We start from the raw sequence: 12,889 nt of genomic DNA on the forward strand, positions 1-12,889 counted from the left end.
CACACACACACACACACACACAGGTTGCACCTCTCTCTCTCTCTCTCTCTCTCTCTCTCTCTCTCTCTCTCTCTCTCTCTCTCTCTCTCTCTCTCTCTCTCTCTCTCTCTCTCATACATGTTTTTTTTTATCCATTAATTGGGAAAGAGGACGATGGGAAAGCATTCGAAAAGTTCCATTAGGCCGTTGGTAGCTGTGAACTTCCATTAGCGGGTGGGGCTGCCCCCCCCCCCCCTCTCTCTCTCTCTCTCTCTCTCCTGTCACCGGCTCCCCGCCCCACCCAGCGCCAGCCGGCATGGCCACCAGCTGTGCTGGACCACTCATTAGGCCAACCAGGCCCACCTATTTTTCTTCTCTCTCTCTCTCTCTCTCTCTCTCTCTCTCTCTCTCTCTCTCTCTCTCTCTCTCTCTCCTCTCGGATGACCAGGTAATGATCGATCCGATCCAGCCGGACCAAGTTAGAAAAAGATTTTTTTCCCTCCTTTCCTCCTCCTCCTTCCCTTGGTGTAAACCCGGCAGCCCGCCACCCTGGACCACAAACAGCTGTGACTCAGCCAAACATTTGGGACACGCAAATTTTTTTCATGAATGTCTTTTTTTTTTTTAATTCATTTCCTTCTTCTTCTTCGTTCGCCTTCAGATTACGGAGGACGACCAATTTTAGCACCCACGTTATGTCATGCGTCAAGGTAGACTTTAGTCGAATGTAAGTTTGGCGCGGTCGGGTCCATTTTATTGTTGATAGATTTAGTCTTGAGAAGTCGAGCCGGAGGTAAAAAAAAAAAATTTATTGGTGTTCATGCTCGTAGCAAATGATGTATGACCCACCACCTTCCCACCCACCCCAGATTGGCCCGACTTGCCACACTGTGTCGTGAGGGTTCATCGACCAACCAGCTGCAAGCCATAGCACGTCTCTTGTAACGTAAGCTCGTGGTTGCTCCATCTCTTGGGGGTCACACAGAGAGAGAGAGAGGAACTTCGATGAGATGAACGCGTGGCAACAGACAATAACCCGGCCACGGGATTATAGATGAGAGAGGAAAAATGAGATTGCGTTGAGCGTCGTGAGCGACGCTGAACTCGCAACGGAGTTGAAACGCATGGCCACCCCTCACCACCACCGCTCCTCCTGACGTGGGCCTGGGGGGACTGTAATAGCGTGAACGTGATCTACCAGGTACGCTTTCCTGTACGTCGGCCCCAGCCGCGGTCAGAGCTTGTGTGTCGGGGAGCCGGCCGGGGTAGAGGAGGGAGGGAGGGAGCCGGCCGGGGTAGAGGAGGGAGGGAGGGAGCCGGCCGGGATAGGAGGAAGGGAGGGAGGGAGCCGGCCTGGATAGGAGGAATGAAGGGAGGGAGCCGGCCGGGATAGGAGGAAGGGAGGGAGGGAGCCGGCCGGGATAGGAGGAAGGGAGGGAGGGTGCGAGGTGGGGGATAGGTGGTTGGTTAGGGGGTTTCCACAGTGTAACCTCTTGCGGCAGTTAATGGAGGTTGTCGTGTGGTGGTGGTGATGGTGGGGTGGTCCGTGTCCCGCTGCCCACCCTACAGACCCCCCCGAGTGTTGCTCCGGGCTTATGGTCTTATGGTTGTGCGGAGAGTTGGTGGGGAGGGGGGTGAGGTGATGAGGCCTCTGGGCTGTGTGGTAGGTGTGATAAGTACAGCTGCCCACCGGCCTGCGTGTGTGTGTGGGGCTGGAAATTGTGTAGCCTGCGGTTGGCTGCAGTGTGGGCGTGGCCAGCGAGCCAAAGCGGTGTGTGGGCGTGACCTGCAGATGGTTGGCTGGAGTGTGTGTGTGTGTGTGTGTGTGTGTGTGTAGCGCAAACTGCAGTGTGTCGGCCTGACCTCAGGTGCTGCATTGTGTAGGCGTGGCCTGCATTGGCAGGTAATTAATGGGCGTGGCCTGCCGTTGGCTGTATTTTGTGGGCGTGGCCTGCAGTTGGCTGTATTTTATGGGCCTGACCTGCAGTTGGCTGTATTTTATGGGCCTGGCCTGCAGTTGGCTACTTTGTGTGGGCCTGATCTACAGATGTGTGAGTGTGGCTTACAGTTGGCTGCATTGGGTGTGGGCGTGGCCTGCAGTTGGCTGCGGCGTGTGGGCGTGGCCTACAGCTGGCTACGGTGTGCGGGCGTGGCCTACAGTTGGCTGCAGTGAGTGGGCGTGGCCTACTTCGGGTGCAGTGTGTGGGCGTGACCGGCAGTCGGTTGAAATATGTGGGAGTGTCGTCATACGGGAGCATTGTAGTCTGTGAATTGTGGGTGTGCAGGAGGGAGCTGGATCCCAGTGAATAGTGTGTTGGGTATTCAGGAAAGTAGCTGGATCCCGGTGAATAGTGTGTTGGGTATTCAGGAAAGTAGCTGGATCCCGGTGAAGACTTGTGTTGGGTATTTCGGAGGGTGCTGGGTCCCGTTGAAGGAATGTGTAGCACTGCGGACCTCCCCGATCGGCTGCAATGGCTCGGTCTGGACCAGGTCGCTGGCTTGGTCAACTCTCTGCTCTGTAAGATTTAATGTTGTTCAGTCCTTTGAGCATGACGCTAGGACTCCCTGAGCACGACGGTACGATCCCACAACATAGACGGTACGACCATTGGGGTGGGTACGATTGTGGCGTACCGTCGTACTCAGAGAATGACAGTCCCTGGTTCATGAAACGCCTGTTTATTCTCCCTTAAGTCTGTACCCGTCTTGTTCAGAGTGTGTCAAGTGTCGTTCTGCGAATCAGCCGCGCATGAAGTTTTGCATTCATGTCTTTTCACAAGTCGTCATGAAAATGGCTTTGATATATGCTTTTTTTGTATCACTCATGCACGAGGAGTTTATTCTGGTTTGTTTCATTCGTATATTAAGAATTTATCCTGGTTTGTTCAGCAAATGCACAAAGGATATATATATATATATATATATATATATATATATATATATATATATATATATATATATATATATTCCCTATCCTGGGGATAGGGGAGAAAGAATACTTCCCACGTATTCCCTGCGTGTCGTGGAAGGCGACTAAAAGGGAAGGGAGCTTAGGGCTGGAAATCTTCCCCTCCATTCTTTTTTTTAATTTTCCAAAGGAAGGAACAGAGAAGGGGGCCGGGTGAGGATGTTTCCCTCAGAGGCCCAGTCCTCTGTTCTTAACGCTACCTCGCTGAGACGGGAAATGGCGAATAGTATGAATATATATATATATATATATATATATATATATATATATATATATATATATATATATATATATATATATATATATATATATAGTTTTTTTCGTTCGTTCAGATTCGTTATAAAGATATATTTTGCTCACTGTCAGCCATTGTTTTAATTCTTATCTGCTTTAAAAAAAAATATATCTGTCACGAGTGAAGGTTTTATTTACACCGGTCATGCGTAAAAGGTCTGGCTCAACTCGTCATCAGTCATGGTCTGAGGGTTTCCACTGCTTGCTGACCGCCATTTGGGAGGGCGGGAGGGGAAGGGAAGGAAGGAGGGTGTAATGTAGACTGATTCTTGTACCTCTTGGTCTAAGAGGGTTGGTTGAGCTTGCCGTGTTTACGTGTCGCCTCAAGGCTCCGTCCTCTCTGATGCCTTTTCTCTTTTATTCTTCTATTTCTTCCGTTCTTTGATATTCTGTTCACATGTAATATTTTTTTTTTTCCTTCGGTCTTTGTTCTTGTCTTTTGGACTGTTAGAGATCATTCTTCTCATTTTCCTTGTCCGCACAAGATGCTGCTTGCGTAAAATCTCGTCCAAAGACACTTTTCTTCGGTGTCCTTTGCTTTGAAAACCATGGTGGCGTATTTCCCACCACTTCTTTTTTGTATAGAGATATTTTTGGGTATCTTTGCAGAAGTTTTATTCTTCATGGTGACTATCGTGTTAGGTATAAGACTGCACTGTGCTTGCTCTCAGGTATAGGTATGCACTGTGCTTGCTCTCAGGTATAGGTATGCACTGTGCTTGCTCTCAGTTATAGGTATGCACTGTGCTTGCTCTCGGGTATAGGTATGCACTGTGCTTGCTCTCAGGTATAGGTATGCACTGTGCTTGCTCTCAGGTATAGGTATGCACTGTGCTTGCTCTCAGGTATAGGTATGCACTGTGCTTACTCTCAGGTATAGGTATGCACTGTGCTTGCTCTCAGGTATAGGTATGCACTGTGCTTGTTCTTAGGTATAGGTATGCAATGTGCTTGCTCTCGGGTATAGGTATGCACTGTGCTTGCTCAGGTATAGGTATGCACTGTGCTTGTTCTTAGGTATAGGTATGCACTGTGCTTGCTCTCGGGTATAGGTATGCACTGCTTGCTCTCAGGTATAGGTATGCACTGTGCTTGTTCTTAGGTATAGGTATGCACTGTGCTTGTTCTTAGGTATAGGTATGCACTGTGCTTGCTCTCGGGTATAGGTATGCACTGTGCTTGTTCTTAGGTATAGGTATGCACTGTGCTTGTTCTTAGGTATAGGTATTCACTGTGCTTACTCTCGGTTATAGGTATGCACTGTGCTTGCTCTCGGGTATAGGTATGCACTGTGCTTGTTCTTAGGTATAGGTATGCACTGTGCTTGTTCTTAGGTATAGGTATGCACTGTGCTTACTCTCGGGTATAGGTATGCACTGTGCTTGCTCTCAGGTATAGGTATGCACTGTGCTTTCTCTCGGGTATAGGTATGCACTGTGCTTGTTCTTAGGTTAGGTATGCACTGTGCTTGTTCTTAGGTATAGGTATGCACTGTGCTTGCTCTCGGGTATAGGTATGCACTGTGCTTGCTCTCAGGTAAAGGTATGCACTGTGCTTACTCTCGGGTATAGGTATGCACTGTGCTTGCTCTGAGGTGTAGATATGCACTGTGCTTGCTCTCAGGTTTAAGTCTGCGTTGTGCTTTGCTTTCGGGTATAAGTGTGCACTGTGCTTGTTTTCAGCCCTGCTTGAACTTCAAGGCCTGCATGTGGTTGGTAACACTCATGCCGGAGGGGGAGGGGTTCTATTCACCTTTCCATCCTTCGTTCTTTAAGGTTTTTATGTCGCTTTGCATCCATCGTGCTTTAAGCTGGCGACTCCGTCGTGCTTGGGTCATATTTTGAAGGCTTTGCGTGAAGTATCCCCCCCTCTTGAGGGTCCTCCTCCTTTTTTTATTCATTAATTTTACTCTCATGTTCTTGTTCTTCTTTGGATAGTTAAGATGTTTTTCACCATTTTTGTCCGTCCGTCCGTCCGTCTGTCCGAGCCCGGCGGCCATATTATTGTGGCACTTCAGTTATTATAAGTTACCGGACTCCCCTGTTCAGCATTGGCGATGGGTTCCGTTACTTAACTTTCTCGTTGCCTTTCTGAACACCCACGTACGTCGGCGACGAATATTCGCGCACTTAGAAAAAAAAAACACACACACACGCACTTGTAACACATTAAGTGCAGTATTGTTTCTTCGAGAACCTCTGACGATGTCGGTTTTGACTACTTAAATAAGTGTAGAAAAGTTGGATAATCAAGGAGAGGTACCGGCGCTCTCTCGTTACATCCGTCCATCTGTTCTGTGGGCTGCTGGTAATCCTCGTACCGGCTTGTCGTCTGTCATGCCTCCTACACAACAGTGCCGTCTGAAGAGATTGAAAAGGTCATCCATGAGCCTTTCTGAGGCCTTGCTACACTCTTTACAACCTTCCCACATCATATATATATATATATATATATATATATATATATATATATATATATATATATATATATATATATATCTTTTCTTTCTTTTAAACTATTCGCCATTTCCCGCGTTAGCGAGGTAGCGTTAAGAACAGAGGACTGGGCCTTTTTTGGAATACCCTCACCTGGCCCCCTCTGTTCCTTCTTTTGGAAAATTGAAAAAGAAAAAAAAAAAAAAACGAGAGGGGAGGATTTCCAGCCCCCCCGCTCCCTCCCCTTTTAGTCGCCTTCTACGACACGCAGGGAATACGTGGGAAGTATTCTTAATCCCCTATCCCCAGGGATAATATATATATATACCAAATGCATCAACCGTCCCACGTGAATTATTCTAGTGTTCTTGTTATTTGCCTTTCCTGATCCATGTACACATCGGGCTTTCAGCGTTGGGATTGGTACTCCCTCACGCGAGCTGCTGGTTCTCCGTGCGCTCAAAATTTTCTCCTGCACAGCAGCTCTCAGCGCAGCCCTCGATGATTTAACTTGTGCAGGACCCTGTGGTTTCAACCCCACCTCTCCCATTACCATCCTTATTCAACGTCACTCTCAGAGGTTCAAACTCGTCCACAACTCCCCCAGTTCTTCACCTCGTGAATTGGTCGACACAGAGTTTTTCCTTCCTTTTCAAAAAACCAGTGTTTTGCATTCAGTCCCATCAGCCTTTTTCACCACCACCCTCCTATTTTGCATGCCTGAACGAACCTTCCTTTTCCATTCTGTCCAGATTTTTCCTAAGGAGTAGCCAACAACAGCACAGCGTCATCTGCATATAGCAAGCGCGGCAACTTCCGTCCTGTTCTCCCCGGGGTTTAAGTATCTCAGGAGAGACATTCCACCTCACTCACCGTCTCACGCGCTGACCAATCCAAAACCAGTACCTAAACGCTCGTGATTTAGATTTAATGACGCTGGCTAACCAAGAGGACTTGTGGTTGTTGACCGCCAGAACATCCGTACACTGGTGGAACGGCCAGGTTGAGTACTGAGGGACTGACTGGTTGAGTCATGTCTATATGACGGAGAGGTAATGAGAATGGTGTGGAGACTGCCCTGACCTGCGAGGTGCTGATGTGAATTCCCGGGTGTTATTCGAGGTTCACACAGCGATGATGTGACCTACGGTAGGGTAGTGAGCGAGGTGTTAGCGTGGCCCCTGAGATGTTGATGATGTCCCGTGTGTGTGTGTGTGTGTGTGTGTGACTCAGCCCACCGGGAGGGAGGGAGGGAGGGGTGATAGAGTTTGTGTTGGCCTGCATGTGTACGTTTGTGTGCACATATGTTTACAGTATGCGTTTTTGAGAGATGGAGTGAGGAGTTGGGTATGTGTGCCTGCTTACATGTTTTTCATCTCTTATGTATTATATGTATACAGCGGCAAATCAGATGGCTTGGCAGCCGTGACAAAACCCCGCGGAGGGTCAACAAAGACTATACCACCATCCTGGGAGACGGGCATGCAGCTACCCACTGCCCTTATTCCCCGAGTGGGAGGTGAAGGTTAACTTGTACCGTCACAGACACCCAGACGCTCAAGTCATCAGACTCTACCACCTCTGCCAACCCCTTCTTTCCCCCCCCCCTCCTCCCACCCAACACTCACCACCATACCCAAGACCACAGTCGCCACTGTCCTCCTAGCAACGCCACCGCCACAGCCTCACCACCGGCCATCCGTACTGCTGGTATGCCGCCGTATCTCGCGGCAGGCTGTCATGTGCATGACAGCGGGAGGTGATGCCGCACGACGGTGATGTGTGTATAGTGGTGTCCGGGGCAGTTCGGCTGTACGTGTTGGCCGAGGTGGAAGGATGATGGTGGTGTGGTTCTTGTGATGGTGTACCTCACCGTAGCTGCTTGTACAATCTCCCTCCTTCCTCCTCCACCGGCTCCATCCTGTACTTCCCTCCATCTTCCGCCTCCTGTCGCATTCATTTTTCTCACCTTCTGAGTCTGACTTTATGTGATCTGTTCCCATCTCTACCCTCCTCACAATGCCGTCTCAGGATCCACTTTAAAGAGAGACAGCCAAAGTTTGACGTAAGAAGTATGCATGAACTCCAGTAATGGTTTTACTGTCGGACCCCCGGATTTTGCAGGCAAAGTTTTGCAGTGTGAAGCTTTGGGCCTCCCTCACCTCCCCTTCTGCCTCGCCCAACTCTTGCCTCACCTCTCACACCTTCCTCTCTCTCTCTCTCTCTCTCTCTCTCTCTCTCTCTCTCTCTCTCTCTCTCTCTCTCTCTCTCTCTCTCTCTCTCTCTCTCTCTCTCCTTCCTCCTTTTAGTTTAAATCTCCTTCCCCTTGTCGTCGTCTGGCACCATCGCATCCCCCTCCGCTCACCTCATTCCTCAGAGCATCACGTTCTCCTGTTTCTCTCCCTGGCCAGTGTCCTTCTCTGGATCCCCAGACCCACTGGTCCTCGTCCTCTTTTCCTACAGGAAACCGTTACTGTGTCCCTCGACAGGTTACCTCCTCGTATACCATCCTCGGGTCCTCTGCTGCCTGGCTCGTCCGTGTACTCTATCGTGCCGCTGGCTCGCTCACTCGGCTTCGCCCTCCTCGCTTTTTCCCCCATCCTGACCCGCCATTTTCATGTTCTCTCTCTCTCTCTCTCTCTCTCTCTCTCTCTCTCTCTCTCTCTCTCTCTCTCTCTCTCTCTCTCTCTCTCTCTCTCTCTCTCTCTCTCATTTCCAGAATTTCCCTGAGATGTGACAGTTTGCGTGCCTGTGCCGACATAGCAAAGGCAAGCCAGTGGGTGCCCTGCGAAGCCACTGGGTCACATGACTGACGTCTGGCCGCAGGCAACTGTAGATGGCTCCTGGTGTGTTGTTGTTTGTTTCTTTTCTTCTTCAGCTTAGCTTTAGCACCTTCATGTATATGAATATTTCTAACACGCTACGACATGTCGGTGTTACTTTTATGCAAAGTATAGTTTTTCTCTTCATAAACTCATACAAACTTTTTTTTTCTCCGTTTTTCATTCATTGCCTTCACTTGTTAAGGAATTTCGTCCGTGAATGAAGCTTTTGTCGTAAAAGAAAAAAATATTGAATCCTCTTCTTGACCCGTCGCTTTCACCTGCTGTTCATCCCCTCCCCCCACTCTCTCTATCCCTACTCATACTACTACTACTACTACTACTACTACTACTACTACTACTACTACTACTACTACTACTACTTCTACTACTACTACTACTACCACCACTACTACTATTGCGCCTCACCACCCACTATCCCTGCCTCCCCACCAGCCACCCAAGCTCCGCCTCCTACCAGCTACTCTCGCTCCGCCCCCCCAGCACCCAATCGGGCTCCGCCCCTTCCCTGTCCCCGCCCCGCCCCTAACCGCTACTCACCCCCACTCTCCGGTCGGGCTGCCTCTTCCCCCCAACATGCCGTCCACACTTTATCCCTCACGCCACCTCCTTTCCCCACATGGCCATGCTATGAGGCACCTACGTTAGACTTCCGCAACCTCTTGGGTCCTGGCCTCCCGTGCCACGCCTCCCACGCCACCTCCGCAGTGGGGGGGGGGGGGGGGGCAAACCCCCCCAAGGTCAATGTCGAGAGGAATGTCAAGCAGCATCGATTTTCCCCCGCCAACCGGAGTGGTGGGGAAATACTGGTGGGGAAACCCAGCGGGGAAATACCCCAGCACAGACCTTTGTTTTCCGGTGTCCACGGCTCGACCAGACCCGCAAAGCCAGGATACACACACACACACACACACACACACACACAGAGGTACCACGCCCAACCACTAACCCACCTCACGCCCAACTATCGCACCCAACCACTAACCCCCCCACACACCCAACTATCGCACCCAACCACTAACCCCCCACACACACCCAGCTATCGCACCCAACCACACACCCAACTATCGCACCCAACCACTAACCCACCAGCCTACCAGGTCCTTCCACACACTCACTAACCATCTAAGCCCATTCTTTACCCTTCAACCCACCATTATTATCATTATTATTATTATTATTATTATTATTATTATTATTATTATTATTATTATTACTGACTGTGTTGTTGATGTTTTCAAGGGTATGGATCACAGTAAGGTGCCTGAGAATTAGGGAAATGCCTTCACGGTGCCATTGTATAAAGGCAAGGGGGACAAAGGTGAATGTTCGAATTGCAAAAGTTTGTTGAATTCATATGTAAGTTATATGTGAGAGTGGTATTACAGACAGTGGGGAGTTCTTATCGAGAGAGTCAGGCGAGTGTGCGAGTAGGGAGGGAGTAGAGTTAGTGGTTGTAGGTAAAGACAGGTCTGCTGCAGGGGTGTGTATCGCCACCATATGGCTGTTTAATGTGTTCGTGGATGTAGCGGTGAGGGAAGTATATGCGAGCCAGTGGTGTAGCGGGGTTTAGGGGTGCTTGGGAGATTGATCAGTTACTTGTTGCTGATGGCACGGCGCTAGTGGCAGATTCGAGTGAGAAACTGCAAAATTGGATTCGGAGTTTAGACGAGAGAGAGAGAGAGAGAGAGAGAGAGAGAGAGAGAGAGAGAGAGAGAGAGAGAGAGAGAGAGAGAGAGAGAGAGTAGAAAGTTAAGAGCATACGTGAATAAAAGCAACGTAATTATTAGGTTTAGCCCTAAAGAGAGACAGGTTGGTTGGGGGTGTGAGTCTGAATGATAAAAAAAAAAGACTTGAAGGAGGTGAAGTGCCTTATATACCTACCTGGGGGCGCCGACGTGGCAGCGAATGGAACCACAGGAGCCGAAGTGAGTCATAGTGAGTGTGATATGGGGCGGAGGTCCTGAGAGCATCGAGCAATGTGTGGAAAGAGAGAGGTCACTATCCGGGAGTGCAGAGATGGGTGTCATTAAAGGTCCAGAGAGAGAGAGAGAGAGAGAGAGAGAGAGAGAGAGAGAGAGAGAGAGAGAGAGAGAGAGAGAGGTTAGAACGTGGGTAGGACGTCGCCTTCGGCAGGGCTGTATCGTCGACTGCAGAGGGAAAGGAGTACAACGGTGTCGTTTTGAGGACGTTCTCTCCCCATAGGAGTCCACCGGTTTCTCCTGCGCCTGCGTGGGGTGCAGCCTGGAAGCTCAATGAGTCATTTATATTATATATTTATACATTCGAGCACACCTTTAAGTCTGTTTGTGTGTAGGATTACCAGTCAATGGAGGACATCCAGAGGTTTTGACTGGCAGGCCCCTCCGGAACTGAGATGGGGTCCACGGCGATCAACCACAACAATGTTCCTGCTTGACTGAGAAGCGCTGGCCCAGTTTGATGGCGCCATTGTTTGATTCTCGGCCATTCCGCCCCAGTGTTATTTTCGATTTCGTGTCACCGCGCCATTGTTGTATGCTCTGTCTGGTTATCGAATGAAATACAGTAATGGCGGGGTGTGTGTCGGTCCCCCCACAGGAGAGGCTTAAACCGTCCGGGGGATGTTGATGGCTACAGGGTCCGCTCACGTTTTGCAAACTGAAATCTAATTTCACGGTGGGTTTTAGTGTCTCTCTCTCTCTCTCTCTCTCTCTCTCTCTCTCTCTCTCTCTCTCTCTCTCTCTCTCTCTCTCTCTCTCTCTCTCTCTCTCTCTCCCGGATTCACACACAAGTAAATTGTGTTGTTGTGGTGGAGGGGGGAGAGTGAGGGTGTGAAGGGAGGGTGGGTGTAGGAGAGTGCTTTAGAAGGTCAGGGGGTCGTGGAAAGTTGTCAAAGCCTGAACCTGACCTAATGTCAAATCAATCCTAAATCGCCGCTGAATTATTGAGCGAGTCAAAAGATTCTGTAGGCAATAATGGGATCAGCGACGGCTGAGCTTCAGTCCCATTTCAGATTATCAGGAAAATGAACAGTTCAGCATTTGCATTAATTAGTTGTCCCGAACCGAGTGCTGGACGATGAGGACATTGGGGTACGTTGCTGAAAGGTTTGTAGGAGAGAGAGGATTGTACACATGATTTGCCGTTATATATATATATATATATATATATATATATATATATATATATATATATATATATATATATATATATATATATATATATGTGTGTGTGTGTGTGTGTGTGTGTGTGTGTGATAAGCTGCGACAACTCATCGCAACCTTGAATTGAAAGGAGGGAAGTGGGAAGACGCGGTTATTGATGCCAGATCGCACAGGGGAGGGGACCGCTCGCTGGGACGACACCGCGAAGACATCACGAAGATCTGACGGTAGCGGAAGTGTGTGTGGTGGTGGAGGCCTGGGTGGACGAGGAAGACAGGGCGGTGCCACACTCAGAATTTTTTTTTTCAAGTTATCGAGACAAAATTTTAAGAGTGAGTGAGAATCTGAAATATACGTAGGTGAATGGCGTGATCTCGATTTTTTTTTTCATTTTTCTTTTTGCGAATAAATAAGGTCAGAGGGCAAGCCTTCACGCCATAGGTCGTCCCGTCGTGTTCAGGGAGGGGCAGTGCCGTCGTGCTCAACGGTGTCGTCCCGTCATTTTTTTGAGGTTAACTTGGTCGTGAGGTAAACGTCTGCTCTGGGAAACCGGTGCCCTCAGGGTTAACGATGACGGAGAGGGACCGTGTCAACACACCAGACACCTTGGCAGATCGCTGGCCCGTCGAACTCCAGAGTCCTGTTGCCGGGACACTGAGTGGATTGAACACCTACAGTGTGTGTGTGTGTTGTGTGCGTGTGTGTCTGTGTGTGTGTCTGTGTGTGTGTGTGTGTGTGTGTGTGTGTGTGTGTGTGTGTGTGTGTGTGTGTGCTGGTGTTGTGTCCACGGTGTGTATATGGTTAGTGTGTCTCGTCTTGACAGTCTTCACCACGCCATCTGTCTGCGTACCATTCACTCTCTGTATTGGGGGACGGATCTGAATCTTACGTGGGTCGTTAAGCAATGGTAATGCCGTCGCCACGCAACTCCTCGAGGGAGGAGGAGGAGGAGGAGGGGAAGGCGGTTACGTCAGGATTCGCTATTTTTAGAGTATGAATTGCGCGAGAGTTGACATTCCGAGGGAGAAAGTAAATGTTCTACGTCCATGCAATGTCGACACCTGGCCTCCCACCCTGCCTGCCTCCGGCGCACCGCACACCACCACCACCACCACACACACACCTTGGGCTGTACAGCATTGGCTGGTGCCATGACGTAGCGTAACTCTGTCCTCATGACAAAGCTGTAATAGTCTACTTCAAACGCCTCTCTCCCTCCCTCAA

General features: G+C 49.5%; 1 protein-coding gene across 28 annotated transcripts in view; it reads left to right on the top strand.

Moving 5' to 3' along the window:
• The window catches only part of LOC139755367 (uncharacterized), an 876,210-nt gene that overhangs the window by 578,865 nt on the left and 284,456 nt on the right, over window positions 1-12,889 (top strand). The window contains exon 1 of one of the 28 annotated variants that reach the window (XM_071673563.1): window positions 2,250-2,497. The exons of 26 other annotated variants lie outside the window; for them this stretch is intronic. In XM_071673563.1, coding sequence (XP_071529664.1) covers window positions 2,416-2,497 — 82 coding nt within the window. In that variant the 5' untranslated portion in view covers window positions 2,250-2,415. Of the gene's footprint in view, window positions 1-2,249; window positions 2,498-12,889 lie in introns of those variants that run through there. One more of the 28 variants, XM_071673574.1, reaches the window with a different exon arrangement.

The sequence above is a fragment of the Panulirus ornatus genome, chromosome 19 (assembly GCF_036320965.1).
Source record: "Panulirus ornatus isolate Po-2019 chromosome 19, ASM3632096v1, whole genome shotgun sequence".
NCBI classification, from domain to species: Eukaryota; Metazoa; Arthropoda; class Malacostraca; order Decapoda; family Palinuridae; genus Panulirus; species Panulirus ornatus.